The sequence below is a fragment of the Tursiops truncatus genome, chromosome 9, assembly GCF_011762595.2.
Source record: "Tursiops truncatus isolate mTurTru1 chromosome 9, mTurTru1.mat.Y, whole genome shotgun sequence".
Taxonomy (NCBI): domain Eukaryota; kingdom Metazoa; phylum Chordata; class Mammalia; order Artiodactyla; family Delphinidae; genus Tursiops; species Tursiops truncatus.
The window spans coordinates 14,242,357-14,257,705 of record NC_047042.1 but is presented as its reverse complement, the minus strand read 5'-3'; the positions used below and the strand labels follow the sequence as shown (position 1 = coordinate 14,257,705).

Sequence of the window (15,349 nt, the reverse complement as noted above, 5' to 3'; positions counted from 1 at the left end):
TTCTTTTCCAATTTGGATATCTTTTATTTCTTTTTCTTCTGTTTGCCATGGGTAGGACTTCCAAAACTATGTTGAATAAAAGTGGTGAGAGTGGACATTTTCATCTTGTTCCTGATCTTAGGAAATGCTTTCAGCTTTTCACCATTGAGTATATTGGTGGCTATGTGTTTGTCATAACATATATGACCTTTACTATGTTGAGGTAGGTTCCCTCTGTGCCCACTTTCTGGAGAGTTTTTATCATAAATAATAGGTGTTGGATTTTGTCAAAGGTTTTTCTGCATTTGTTGAGATGATCATATGGTTTTATTCTTTAATTTGTTAATGTGGCACATCACACTGATTGATTTGAGGATATTGAAAATTCCTTGTATCCCTAGGATAAATCCCACTTCATCATGGTATATGATCCTTTTAATGTATTGTTGGATTTGGTTTGCTAGTATTTTGTTGAGGATTTTTGTGTCTATATTCATCAGTGACATTGGCCTGTAATTTTCTTTTTTGTGGTATCTTTGGTTTTGGTATCAGGGTGATGGTGGCCTCATAGAATGAATTTGGGAGTGTTCCTTCCTCTGAAATTTTTTGAAATAGTTTCAGAAGGATAGGTGTTAACTCTTCTCTAAATGTTTGATAGAATTTGTCTGTGAAGCCATCTGGTCCTGGACTTCTGTTTCTTGGGAGTTTTTAAATCACAGTTTCAATTTCAATGCTTGTGATTGGTCTGTTCATATTTTTTATTTCTTCCTGGTTAAGTCTTGGGAGATTGTACCTTTCAAAGAATTTGTCCATTTCTTCTAGGCTGTCCATTTTTTATTGGCATGTAGTTGCTTGTAGTAGTCTCTTATAATCCTTTGTATTTCTGTGGTGTCTGTTGTAACTTCTCCTTTTTCATTTCTAATTTTATTGAGTTGAGCCCTCGCCCTTTTTTTCATGATGAGGCTGGCTAAAGTTTTATCAATTTTGTTTATCTTTTTTTGGGGGGGGGGTTTATAATCTTTATTGGGGTATAATTGCTTTACAATGGTGTGTTAGTTTCTGCTTTATAACAAAGTGAATCAGTCATACATAAACATATGTTCCCATATGTCTTCCCTCTTGCGTTTCCCTCCCTCCCACCCTCCCTATCCCACCCCTCCAGGCTGTCACAAAGCACCGAGCCAATATCCCTGTGCCATGCGGCTGCTTCCCACTAGCTATCTACCTTACTACGTTTGTTAGCGTGTATATGTCCATGACTCTCTCTCGCCCTGTCACAGCTCACCCTTCCCCCTCCCCATAACCTCAAGTCCGTTCTCTAGGAGGTCTGTGTCTTTATTCCTGCCTTACCCTTAGGTTCTTCATGACATTTTTTTTCTTAAATTCCATATATATGTGTTAGCGTACGGTATTTATCTTTTTCCTTCTGACTTACTTCACTCTGTATGACAGACTCTAGGTCTATCCACCTCATTACAAATAGCTCCATTTCGTTTCTTTTTATGGCTGAGTAATATTCCATTGTATATATGTGCCACATCTTCTTTATCCATTAATCTGATGATGGGCACTTAGGTTGTTTCCATCTCCGGGCTATTGTAAATAGAGCTGCAATGAACATTTTGGTACATGACTCTTTTTGAATTTTGGTTTTCTCATGGTATATGCCCAGTAGTGGGATTGCTGGGTCATATGGTAGTTCTAGTTTTAGTTTTTTAAGGAACCTCCATACTGTTCTCCATAGTGGCTGAACCAATTCACATTCCCACCAGCAGTGCAAGAGTGTTCCCTTTTCTCCACACCCTCTCCAGCATTTACTGTTTCTAGATTTTTTGATGATGGCCATTCTGACTGGTGTGAGATGATATCTCATTGTAGTTTTTATTTGCATTTCTCTAATGATTAATGATGTTGAGCATTCTTTCATGTGTTTGTTGGCAGTCTGTATATCTTCTTTGGAGAAATGTCTATTTAGGTCTTCTGCCCATTTTTGGATTGGGTTGTTTGTTTTTTTGTTATTGAGCTGCATGAGCTGCTTGTAAATTTTGGACATTAATCCTTTGTCGGTTGCTTCATTTGCAAATATTTTCTCCCATTCTGAGGGTTGTCTTTTGGTCTTGTTTATGGTTTCCTTTGCTGTGCAAAAGCTTTGAAGTTTCATTAGGTCCCATTTGTTTATTTTTGTTTTTATTTCCATTTCTCTAGGAGGTGGGTCAGAAAGGATCTTGCTGTGATTTATGTCATAGAGTGTTCTGCCTATGTTTTCCTCTAAGAGTTTGATAGTTTCTGGCCTTACATATAGGTCTTTAATCCATTTTGAGCTTATTTTTGTGTATGGTGTTAGGGAGTGATCTAATCTCATACTTTTAAAAGTACCTGTCCAGTTTTCCCAGCACCACTTATTGAAGAGGCTGTCCTTTCTCCACTGTACATTCCTGCCACCTTTATCAAAGATAAGGTGTCCATATGTGCGTGGGTTTATCTCTGGGCTTTCTATCCTGTTCCATTGATATATCTTTCTGTTTTTGTGCCAGTACCATACCATCTTGATAACTGTAGCTTTGTAGTATAGTCTGAAGTCAGGGAGCCTGATTCCTCCAGCTCCTTTTTTCGTTCTCAAGATTGCTTTGGCTATTCGGGGTCTTCTGTGTTTCCATACAAATTGCAAAATTTTTTGTTGTAGTTCTGTGAAAAATGCCAGTGGTAGTTTGATAGGGATTGCATTGAATCTATAGATTGCTTTGGGTAGTAGAGGCATTTTCACAATGTTGATTCTTCCAGTCCAAGAACATGGTATATCTCTCCATCTATTTGTATCATCTTTAATTTCTTTCATCAGTGCCTTATAATTTTCTGCATACAGGTCTTTTGTCTCCTTAGGTAGGTTTATTCCTAGATATTTTATTCTTTTTGTTGCAATGGTAAATGGGAGTGTTTTCTTGATTTCACTTTCAGATTTTTCATCATTAGTATATAGGAATGCCAGAGATTTCTGTGCATTAATTTTGTATCCTGCCACTTTACCAAATTCATTGATTAGCTCTAGTAGTTTTCTGGTAGCATCTTTAGATTTCTCTATGTATAGGATCATGTCATCTGCAAACAGTGACAGCTTTACTTCTTCTTTTCCGATTTGGATTCCTTTTATTCCCTTTTCTTCTCTGATTGCTATGGCTAAAACTTCCAAAACTATGTTGAATAAGAGTGGTGAGAGTGGGCAACCTTGTCTTGTTCCTGATCTTAGTGGAAATGCTTTCAGTTTTTCACCATTGAGGGTGATGTTTGCTGTGGGCTTGTCATATATGGCCTTTATTATGTTGAGGAAAGTTCCCTCTATGCCTACTTTATGCAGGGTTTTTATCATAAATGGGTGTTGAATTTTGTCAAAAGCTTTCTCTGCATCTATTGAGATGATCATATGGTTTTTCTCCTTCAATTTGTTAATATGGTTTATCACATTGATAGATTTGCATATACTGAAGAATCCTTGCATTCCTGGAATAAACCCCACTTGATCATGGTGTATGATCCTTTTAATGTGCTGTTGGATTCTGTTTGCTAGTATTTTGTTGAGGATTTTTGCATCTATGTTCATCAGTGATATTGGCCTGTAGTTTTCTTTCTTTGTGAAATCCTTGTCTGGTTTTGGTATCAAGGTGATGGTGGCCTCATAGAATGAGTTTGGGAATGTTCCTCCCTCTGTTATATTTTGGAAGAGTTTGAGAAGGATAGGTGTTAGCTCTTCTCTAAATGTTTGATAGAATTTGCCTGTGAAGCCATCTGGTCCTGGGCTTTTGTTTGTTGGAAGATTTTTAATCACAGTTTCAATTTCAGTGCTTGTGATTGGTCTGTTCATATTTTCTATTTCTTCCTGATTCAGTCTTGGCAGGTTGTGCATTTCTAAGAATTTGTCCATTTCTTCCAGATTGTCCATTTTATTGGCATAGAGTTGCTTGTAGTAATCTCTCATGGTCTTTTGTATTTCTGCAGTGTCAGTTGTTACCTCTCTTTTTTCATTTCTAATTCTGAGTCTTCTCCCTTTATTTCTTGGTGAGTCTGGCTAGTGGTTGATCTATTTTGTTTATCTTCTCAAAGAACCAGCTTCTAGTTTTATTGATCTTTGCTATTGTTTCCTTCATTTCTTTTTCATTTATTTCTGATCTGATTTTTATGATTTCTTTCCTTCTGCTAGCTTTGGGGTTTTTTTTGTTCTTCTTTCTCTAATTGCTTGAGGTGCAAGGTTAGGTTGTTTATTCGAGATGTTTCCTGCTTCTTAAGGTAGGATTGTATTGCTATAAACTTCCCCCTTAGAACTGCTTTTGCTGCATCCCATAGGTTTTGGGTTGTTGTGTCTCCATTGTCATTTGTTTCTAGGTATTTTTTGATTTCCTCTTTGATTTCTTCAGTGATCACTTCATTATTAAGTAGTGTATTGTTTAGCCTCCATGTGTTTGTATTTTTTACAGATCTTTTCCTGTAATTGATATCTAGTCTCATGGCGTTGTGGTCAAAAAGATACTTGATACAATTTCAATTTTCTTAAATTTACCAAGGCTTGATTTGTGACCCAAGATATGATCTATCCTGGAGAATGTTCCATGAGCACTTGAGAAAAATGTGTATTCTGTTGTTTTTGGATGGAGTGTCCTATAAATATCAATTAAGTCCATCTTGTTTAATGTATCATTTAAAGCTTGTGTTTCCTTATTTATTTTCATTTTAGATGATCTGTCCATTGGTGAAAGTGGGGTGTTTAAGTCCCCTACTATGAATGTGTTACTGTCAATTTCCCCTTTTATGGCTGTTAGTATTTGCCTTATGTATTGAGGTGCTCCTATGTTGGGTGCATAAATATTTACAATTGTTATATCTTCTTCTTGGATCGATCCCTTGATCATTATGTAGTGTCCTTCTTTGTCTCTTTTAATAGTCCTTATTTTAAAGTCTATTTTGTCTGATATGAGAATTGCTACTCCAGCTTTCTTTTGGTTTCCATTTGCATGGAATATCTTTTTCCATCCCCTTACTTTCAGTCTGTATGTGTCTCTAGGTCTGAAGTGGGTCTCTTGTAGACAGCAGATATAAGTGTCTTGTTTTTGTATCCATTCAGCTAATCTGTGTCTTTTGGTGGGAGCATTTAGTCCATTTACATTTAAGTTAATTATCGATATGTATGTTCCTATTCCCATTTTCTAAATTGTTTTGGGTTTGTTATTATAGGTCTTTTCCTTCTCTTGTGTTTCTTGCCTAGAGAAGATCCTTTAGCATTTGTTGTAAAGCTGGTTTGGTGGTGCTGAACTCTCTCAGCTTTTGCTTGTCTGTAAAGGTTTGAATTTCTCCATCAAATCTGAATGAGATCCTTGCTGGGTAGAGTAATCTTGGCTGCAGGTTTTTCTCCTTCATCACTTTAAATATGTCCTGCCACTCCCTTCTGGCTTGTAGGGTTTCTGCTGAGAGATCAGCTGTTAACCTTATGGGGATTCCCTTATGTGTTATTTGTTGTTTTTCCCTTGCTTTTAATATGTTTTCTTTGTATTTAATTTTTGACAGTTTGATTAATATGTGTCTTGGCGTGTTTCTCCTTGGATTTATCCTGTATGGGACTCTCTGTGCTGCCTGGACTTGATTAACTATTTCCTTTCCCATATTAGGGAAGCTTTCAACTATAATCTCTTCAAATATTTTCTCAGTCCCTTTCTTTTTCTCTTCTTCTTCTGGAACCCCTATAATTCGAATGTTGGTGTGTTTAATGTTGTCCCAGAGGTCTCTGAGACTGTCCTCAGTTCTTTTCATTCTTTTTTCTTTATTCTGCTCTGCAGTAGTTATTTCCACTATTTTATCTTCCAGGTCACTTATCCGTTCTTCTGCCTCAGTTATTTTGCTATTGATCCCATCTAGAGTACTTTTAATTTCATTTATTGTGTTGTTCATCATTGCTTGTTTCATCTTTATTTCTTCTAGGTCCTTATTAACTGTTTCTTGCATTTTGTCCATTCTATTTCCAAGATTTCGGATCATCCTTACTATCATTATTCTGAATTCTTTTTCAGGTAGACTGGCTATTTCCTCTTCATTTGTTAGGTCTGGTGCATTTTTATCTTGCTCCTTCATCTGCTGTGTGTTTTTCTGTCTTCTCATTTTGCTTATCTTACTGTGTTTGGGGTCTCCTTTTTGCAGATTGCAGGTTCGTAGTTCCCGCTGTTTTTGATGTCTGTCTCCAGTGGCTAAGGTTGGTTCAGTGGGTTGGGTAGGCTTCCTGGTGGAGGGGACTAGTGCCTGTGTTGTGGTGGATGAGGCTGGATCTTGTCTCTCTAGTGGGCAGGTTCACGTCTCGTGGTGTGTTTTGGGGTGTCTGTGGCCTTATTATGATTTTAGGCAGCCTCTCTGCTAATGCGTGGGGTTGTTTTCCTGTTTTGTTAGTTGTTTGGCATAGGTTGTCCAGCACTGTGGTTTGCTGGTCGTTGAGTGAAGCTGGGTGCTGGTGTTAAGATGGAGGTCTCTGGGAGATTTTCGCTGTTTGATATTATGTGGAGCTGGGAGGTCTCTTGTTGACCAGTGTCCTGAAGTTGGCTCTCCTACCTCAGAGGCCGAGCCCTGACTCCTGGCTGGAGCACCAAGAGCCTTTCATCCACACGGCTCAGAATAAAAGGGAGAAAAAATAGAGGGAATTAGTAGAAGTATGAGGAAAGAAAGAAGGAAAGGAGGGAAGGAAGGAAGCAAGGAAGAAAGAAAGAAGCAAAGAAGGAAAGAAGGCAAGAAGGAAAGAAGCGAGGGAGGAAGGAAGGAAGGAGGGAAAGAAGGAAGAAAGACAGAAAGAAAGAAGATACAGTAAAAATAAAATAAAGTATAATAAAGTTATTGAATTAAAAAATTCTTACTTAGAAAAAAAAAAGGGATGGAAAGAACCTTAGGACAAATGTTGGAAGCAAAGCTATACAGACAAAATCTTACACAGAAGCATACACATACACCCTCACTAAAAGAGGTAAAGGGGGAAAAATCATAAATCTTGCTGTCAGAGACCACCTCCTCAATTTCGGATGATTCGTTGTCTAAAGGAGGGAAGGAAGGAAAGAAAGAAAGAACGAAAGTAAAGTATAATAACGTTATTAAAATTAAAATTGATTATTAAGAAAATTTAAAAAAAAACCATGGACGGATAGAACCCTAGGACAAATGGTGGAAGCAAGACTATACAGACAAGATCTCACACAGAAGCATACACATACACATTCACAAAAAGAGGAAAAGGGGAAAAAATCATAGATCTTGCTCCTAAAGTCCACTTCCTTAATTTGGGATGATTGGTTGTCTATTCATGTATTACACAGATGCGAGTATATCAAGTTGATTGTGGAGCTTTAATCCGCTGCTTCTGAGGCTGCTGGGAGAGATTTCCCTTTCTCTTCTTTGTTCTCACAGCTCACAGGGGCCCACCTTTGGATTTGGCCCTGCCTCTGAGTGTAGGTCGCTGGAGGGCGTCTGTTTTTTGCTCAGACAGGACAGGGTTAAAGGAGCCGCTGATTCGGGGGCTCTGGCGCACTCAGGCCGGGGAGGGAGGGGCACGGAGTGCGGGGCGGGCCTGCGGCGGCAAGGGCGGCGTGACTTTGCACCAGCCTGAGGCCCGCCGTGCGTTCTCCCGGGGAAGTTGTCCCTGGATCCCGGGACCCTGGTAGTGGCGGGCTGCACAGGCTCCCGGAAGGGCAGGTGTGGAGAGTGACCTGTGCTCGCACACAGGCCCCTTGGTGGCGGCAGCAGCAGCCTTAGCGTCTCCCGCCCGTCTCTGGGGTCCGTGCTTTTAGCCGCGGCTCGCGCCCATCTCTGGGGTCCGCGCTGTTAGCCGCGGCTCGCGCCCGTCTCTGGAGTTCCTTTAAGCAGCGCTCTTCATCCCCACTCCTCATGCACCAGGAAACAAAGAGGGAAGAAAAAGTCTCTTGCCTCTTCGGCAGGTGCAGACTTTCCCCCGGACTCCCTCCCGGCTAGCCGTGGTGCACTAACCCCTTCAGGCTATGTTCAAGCCGCCAACCCCAGTCCTCTCCCTGTGCTCCGTCCGAAACCGAAACCCGAGCCTCAGAGCCTCAGCTCACAGCCCCACCCGCCCCGGCGGGTGAGCAGACAAGCCTCTCGGGCTGGTGAGTGCCGGCCGGCACCGATCCTCTGTGCGGGAATCTCCCCGCTTTGCCCTCCGCACCCGTTGCTGTGCACTGCTCCGTGGCTTCGAAGCTCCCCCCTCCGCCTCCCGCAGTCTCTGCCCGCGAAGGGGCTTCCTACTGTGTGGAAACTTTTCCTCCTTCACAGCTCCCTCCCACTGGTGCAGGTGCCGTCCCTATTCTTTTGTCTCTGTTTTTTCTTTTTTTGTTTTTTCTTTTGCCCTACCCAGGTACGTGGGGAGTTTCTTGCCTTTTGGGAGGTCTGAGGTCTTCTGCCAGCCTTCAGTAGGTGTTCTGTAGGAGTTGTTCCACATGTAGATGTATTTCTGGTGTATCTGTGGGGAGGAAGGTGATCTCTGCATCTTACTCTTCCCGCCATCTTCAAGGTCCCCCCCTTGTTTATCTTTTTAAAGAACCAACTTTTAGTTTCTTCGATCTTTTCTATTTTCTTCATCTCTATTTCATTTATTTCTGCTCTGATCTTTAAGATTTCTCTCCTTCTGCTAACTTTGAGTTTTGTTTGTTCTTTCTGTGGCTGCTTTACATGTATGGTTAGGTTGTTTATTTGAGATTGTATTTGAGGTAAGATTGTATTGCTATAAACTTGTCTCTTAGAACTGTTTTTGCTGCATCCCATAGGTTTTGGATTGTCATATTTTCATTTTCACTTGTATCTAGGAATTTTTAAATTTCCTCTTTGATTTCTTCAGTGATCCATTGGTTGTTTAGTAACATATTGTTTAGCCACCACTTGTCTCTGTTTTTTAGTTTTTTTTCTTGTGATTGATTTCTAATCTCATAGTGTTGTGGTTGGAAGATGCTTGATGTGAGTTCAGTTTTCTTAAATTTATCCAGGCTTGCTTTATGTCCCAGCATGCGATCAGTCTTGGAGAATGTTCCATGTGCACTTGAGTAGAATGTGTATTCTGCTGCTTTCAGATGGAATGCTCTATAAATATCCATTAAGTCCATCTGGTCTAATGTGTCATTTAAGGCCTGTGTTTCCTTATTGAGCTTCTGTCTGGATGATATGTCCATTGATGTAAGTGGGGTGTTAAACTCCCCCATTATTATTGTGTTACTATCAGTTTCACCTTTTATGGCTGTTAATATTTGCCTTATATATTGAGGTGCTCCTAGCTTAAGTGCATATATATTTACAATTGTTATATCTTCTTCTTGGATTGATCCCTTGATCATTATGTAGTGTCCTTCTTTATCTCTTGTAATAGTTTTTAAAGTCTATTTTTTCTGATATGTGTATTGCTACTCCAGTTTTCTTTTTTTCAGATGAATGATTTTTGTTTATTTAACATCTTTATTGGAGTATAATTGCTTTACAATGGTTTGTTAGTTTCTGCTTTATAACAAAGTAAATCAGCTATATATATACATATCCCCATATCTCTTCCCTCTTGCGTCTCCCTCCCTCCCACCCTCCCTATTCCACTCCTCTAGGTGGTCACAAAGCACCGAGCTGATCTCCCTGTGCTATGTGGCTGCTTCCCACTAGCTATCTATTTTACGTTTGGTAGTGTATATATGTCCATGCCACTCTCTCACTTTGTCCCAGCTTACCCTTCCCCCCCCCATGTCCTCAAGTCCATTCTCTAGTAGGTCTGCATCTTTATTCCCATCCTGCCCCTAGGTTCTTCATGACCTTTTTTTTTTTTAGATTCCATATATATGTGTTAGCATACGGTATTTGTTTTTCTCTTTCTGACTTACTTCACTCTGTATGACAGACTCTAAGTCCATCCACCTCACTACAGATAACTCAGTTTCGTTTCTTTTAATGGCTGAGTAATATTCCATTGTATATATGTCCCACATCTTCTTTATCCATTCATCTGTTGATGGACACTTAGGTTGCTTCCACGTCCTGGCTGTTGTAAATAGAGCTATAATGAACATGGTGGTACATGACTCTTTTTGAATTATGGTTTTCTCAGGGTATATGCCCAGTAGTGGGATTGCTGGGTCGTATGGTAGTTCTAGTTTTAGTTTTTTAAGGAACTTCCATACTGTTCTCCATAGTGGCTGTATCAATTTATATTCCCACCAACAGTGCAAGAGGGTTCCCTTTTCTCCACACCCTCTCCAGCATTTATTGTTTGTAGATTTTTTGATGATGGCCATTCTGACTGGTGTGAGATGATATCTCATTGTAGTTTTGATTTGCATTTCTCTAATGATTAATGATGTTGAGCATTCTTTCAGGTGTTTGTTTCCAGCTTTCTTTTGGTTTCCATTTGCATGGAATATCTTTTTCCATCCCCTTACTTTCAGTCTGTATGTGTCTCTAGGTCTGAAGTGGGTCTCTTGTAGACAGCATATATATGGGTCTTGTTTTTGTATCCATTCAGCCAATCTATGTTGTTTGATTGGAGCATTTAATCCATTTACATCTAAGGTAATTACCAATATGTATGTTCCTATTGCCATTTTGTTAATTGTTTTGGGATTGTTTTTGTAGGTCTTTTTTCTTCCCTTCCTATTTTGTTTTCTTGTGGTTTGATGACTATCTTTAGTGTTCTGTTTGGATTTCTGTGTGTGTGTGTGTGTGTGTGTATCTATTGTAGACTTTTGGTTTGCAGTTACCTTGAGGTTTTGATATAGCAGTTTCTATATATACAAGATTGTTTTAAGTTGCTGGTGTCTTAATTTCAAATGCATTTCCAATATCCTGCATTTGTACTCTCCTCATGATTGCTGGTTTTGATATCATATTTGTGTGTGGATGATTTCCTACCATTACTGTATGTTTGCCTTTACCAGTGAGCTTTCCCATTCATAATTTTCTTGTTCCTCGTTGGGGGCTTTTCTTTTCTGCCTAGAGAAGTTGCTTTTGCATTTGTTATTAAGCTGGTTTGGTGTTACTGAATTCTCTTAGCTTTTCCTTGTCTGTAAATCTTTTGATTTCTCCACTGAATCTGAATGGGAGCCTTGCTGGGTAGAGTATTCTTGGTTGTAGGTTTTTCCCTTGTATCACTTTAAATATGTCCTGCTACTCCCTTCTGGCCTGCACAGTTTCTGCTGAAAAATCAGCTGATAACCTTATGGAGATTCACTTCTTAAACCGTCCTCATTTCTTTCCATTCTTTTTTCTTCTGTTCCACAGCAGTCATTTCCACCACTCTGTCTTTCAGCTCACTTATCTGTTCTTCTGCCTCATTTATTCTACTATTTATTCCTTCTAGTTTATTTTTCATTTCAATTGTATTGTTCAGCCCTGTTCTTTAAATCTTCTAGCTCTTTGTCACACATTTCTTGTGTCTTCTTTCTTGTTCCTCCATTCTTTTTCTGATATTTTGGATCATTTTCACTATCATTACTCTGAATTCTTTTTCAGGTAGATTGCCTATCTCCACTTCACTTAGTATTTCTTCTGGGTTTTTATTTTGCACCTTCTTCTGGAACATATTTCTCTGACATCTCATTTTGTCTAATTTTCTGTGTTTGTGGTCTCCTTTCTGCAGGCTGCAGGACTGTAGTTCCTCTTGCCTCTGGTATTTCCCCCCCGGTGGATGAGGCTGGTCTAAGAGACTTGTGCAGGCTTCCTGGTTGGAGGCACTGGTGGGCAGAACTGTGTCTTGTCCCTCTGGTGGGCAGGGCCATGTCAAGGGGTGTGTCTAGAGGTGGCTGTTGCCTCAGGTGGAGTTTATACAGCCTGTCTGGTGATGGGTGGGGCTGTGTTCCCACCCTGTTGGTTGTTTGGCCTGAGGTGCTGGGCTGTTGGGTGAGGCCAGGTCTTGGTGTCCAAACGGCAGCCTTTAGGATAGCTCATGCCAGTGAGTACCCAGTAGCTCAATCACCAGTGTCATTGTCCCTGCAGTTAGCCACCTGCCCCCCACCTCCCCAGGGGACCCTCCAAGACCAGTAGGTAGGTCTGGCCCAGGCTTCTGTGAAGTCACTTTTTTCTACTCCTGGGTCCCAATGCTCATGAGACCTTGTGTGTGCCCTCCTAGAGTGGCTTGTTTACCCCAGTCCTGTGGCATTCCTGGGATCAAGCCCCACTGGCCTTCAAAGCCATCTGGGAACTCCTACTCCCTATGCCAGGCTGGGGAGCCTGATGTGGGGCTCAGAGCTCTCACTCCTGTGGGAGAGCTCCTGCAATATAATTATTTTCCAGTTTGTGGGTCACCCACCTGGTGGGTATGAGATTTGATTGTATTGTGAATGTGCCCCTCCTACCATCTCGCTGTGGCAGCGTCTTCGTCTTTAGAAGTAGAATATCTTTTTTGGTACGTTTCAGTCCTTTTCTGTTGATGGTTGTTCAGCAGTTAGTTGTGATTTTGGTGTTTTCATGAGAGGAGGTGAGCTCAGGTTCTTTGACTCCACCATCTTGTGGAGATCTTGTGCCATGAATTGCTCCTTGAGTTTAGACAGACTGCTTAACCTTTAAGTAAAATGATGATCATGATAGTGATGCCTATCTCATATCATTATGATGCTAATGCATGCAAAGTGCTTAGAACAGTGCCTGACACACAGTGGTTGCTCAATAAATGTTCATTTTCATAATATTAAATATACATGGTTTAGTACTAGAACAGCCAAATGAATTAAATTTACTGAGAACATCTCAAATTCTCAAAGATGGACATATTTATGGACATAAACAGTGGAAAAGCCTTTAAAACTGTTTTCACAAAATAACTGTGACCCTGGCAGTTTCCCACTCAGCGAATGGCTTTTTTTAAGGAGAGGGTACAAAATACGAAGTCTGCAGCTACGTTCCTCTTCCCCAGGACAAGTGAAGTAAGTCTGCTTTTTAGCTGTGTTTCAAATGGGGCTCATTTGTAAGGTATTTTTGTGAAGGAAGAGTTTCTCTCATTAAAACAAAAACTAAAAACTAGCAGCGTAGCAGAGAGATCCCTAGTCTTGGAATACAGAAATTCTGAGAGGGCTGACAGTAACAACAAAGACTTTCCAATTCTAAATATTTAAGAGGGACCGAAAAAGTCTGTTGTCTTCTCCTCAATATTCTTTTTAGCTCCAGTGAGAAGAGAGGTACTGTGCATTTCCTGTGAACTTGGCCATGTGATTTCTGAGCACAGAGCCCTGTTCTGAAGTCAGGCAGTCACCTTGGAGACTGTGGTAACATCTCTGCATTTCGGTTTCTTTGTCAGTAAAACTGGGGATAATGTCTTCTTCCTAGGGGTCCCATGAGAATGAAATGAGATGCTCCTCCTGGGAATGACTGAGCCAGGTTTAATGGTGTGCTTGGTAGCCACGAGCATCCTTCCCTCTCCCCAAAAAGACAGATGCAGAGAGCTGCATTGATTCCCTTTTATGGGACAGAGACAGCAGGGACAGCAAGTATGTGCTTTTCACTGGTTAGAGGATGGCAATGTATCCCAAGGAGATGAAACCCATAACTATGAGTCGTGGGCACAAGTTTGAGTTCTCTCCCTCTATTCCACGCTCTCTACATTCTACGAGGGCAGAGGAGGCTCCAGAGAATGCTCCAGGAAATGGCGTTGTGTCCACCCTCTGCCATCACACAGTCCCCTTTCCCCTGAGCATCCTCTCAGATTCTACAGTGTTACTCGTTTCCTCCCTGCTAGGAAAACCTACCCACGCTCCCTCACACTCTAGGTGCTGAAACTCTCTTGCATTCCTTAGAGGGTGTCAGAATGCTTGATTAAAGTTGTGCAACCCAGGAAAAGTGAGTCTTTCACAGTGGGAAGAGCTAATGTTTATTCAATCAACAAACACGGAATGCCTGCCAGGGCCAGACACTGCTGGGCATCGAGACAAAGAGAACGTGTCGTTCGTCAACATAAAACTGCATAGCGTCAGACGGCTCGTTATTCCCAGACATCACTGAGTCAGTGACAACAGGCACCATGTATCATTCAGTGCCTGTTAAGAAGATAACAGCTGATGACATATTAAAAAAAAAAGCCAAACCCAGAATTTGAGAGTTGTTGCTGGCAGAGCATATGGAAACAAGGTCCCAGGAGCTGCGGGATGGCCACAGTGAGATGCACTCGGCCAGCCAGGGCCCACTCTCAGCAGTCCACGTGACGGCCGGACGGTTTTACTAGCACCGAAAAAAAGTCACTTCCAACTCCAAGACTTAGGTTTCCGTTCCTAAATAATGAGTCAAACAAATAAATGATGAAATACTGACTGTGAACCCCCATCAAGGCATGGACAGGGAAAACCCTAACTTTATCAACTGCAAAGAGAAACATCTAGTAAATGGGAGAAGATGAAGAAGCTTTTCTTAAGCATGACATAAACCTGTACAAATCTCTTAACGGCGCTGGTGTCAACGAAAGCTTCTGTTGCTGCAGAAATGGTCTTCAGAGAGCGGCGAGGCGAGGCAGAGGCTGGCAAACAGCTGGGCTATTTTTTCATCTCCAGAATAGCACTTCCTGGTCCCCGGTGCTTTGCACTGCAGATGTTACAGAACTGCACAGGAGAGTTCTAAAAATGCAGATTTTAAAAGATCAACCCTTTCTGCTCATATTCAGAAATATTATGGGAGCACTGGTGGGGGAATGGGGATCAGGTGATGAAACACTGCTCCTCTTTCTGGAGGTTACTGCTGGCTCACACAGGGTCCTGTCTAGACCAGCTGTTATTCTTGGACTCAAAAGACACCCCCACAGCAAGACAAGTCTCACGTGACCCAAGGGGACCTGGGGGAACCGACTTGACACTGAAAAAATAGCAGTGTCATGATACAGAAATCAGGGTGAGAAAGTTATAGAAAATTGAAAATGGTTCTCACTGTAGCTCATTTCTAAAGCTCAACTGTCATCAATTTTATCTCAACAAATTTACTCACATGAATATGCTTTTATAATGTTTAGTATCATATACTAAGCATTTTTACATTTGAGAAGTAGGTACATTGCTTTTTCTGACGTGATGTAAACTATATTATAACTGAGACGTGGACAGGGGTTATCATTTTAAGCACATCCCTCTGGCTGCACCGATTTCTCTCGAGTTGCTGGTGGCCAAGCAGCCAACTTACCATGCTGGTCATAGGCAGGCACTCCTTGTGGAACATATGGCGGCAGTGGAAGACCACCATGCTGAAGGGCTTAGCTGCGTCTGGGGGAGAGGGCAGGAAAGAGAAGAGCTCAGTGCAGTAGTAGAAGTTTCCCTTTCCAGCAGTAAGCTGCCTTGGGGGGATGCTGACTGATGAAGGCATCCCTGCAGAGCAGCAGGGCTGAACGCAGGGCAGGGATGACAGTCCT

The 15,349-nt window shown here is 41.3% G+C and overlaps 1 protein-coding gene across 3 annotated transcripts in view; it reads right to left on the bottom strand.

Annotated features, from left to right (window-relative positions):
* Window positions 1-13,818: 13,818 nt before the first annotated feature.
* The window catches only part of VPS41 (VPS41 subunit of HOPS complex), a 204,549-nt gene continuing 203,018 nt past the window's right edge, over window positions 13,819-15,349 (bottom strand). For all 3 annotated transcript variants that reach the window (XM_019940651.3, XM_073809540.1, XM_019940652.3), the window contains 2 exons: window positions 15,124-15,203; window positions 13,819-14,567 (listed from right to left, as the gene is read on the bottom strand). In XM_019940651.3, the coding sequence (XP_019796210.1) occupies window positions 14,487-14,567; window positions 15,124-15,203 (161 nt within the window). In that variant the 3' untranslated portion in view covers window positions 13,819-14,486. The remainder of the gene's footprint in view (window positions 14,568-15,123; window positions 15,204-15,349) is intronic.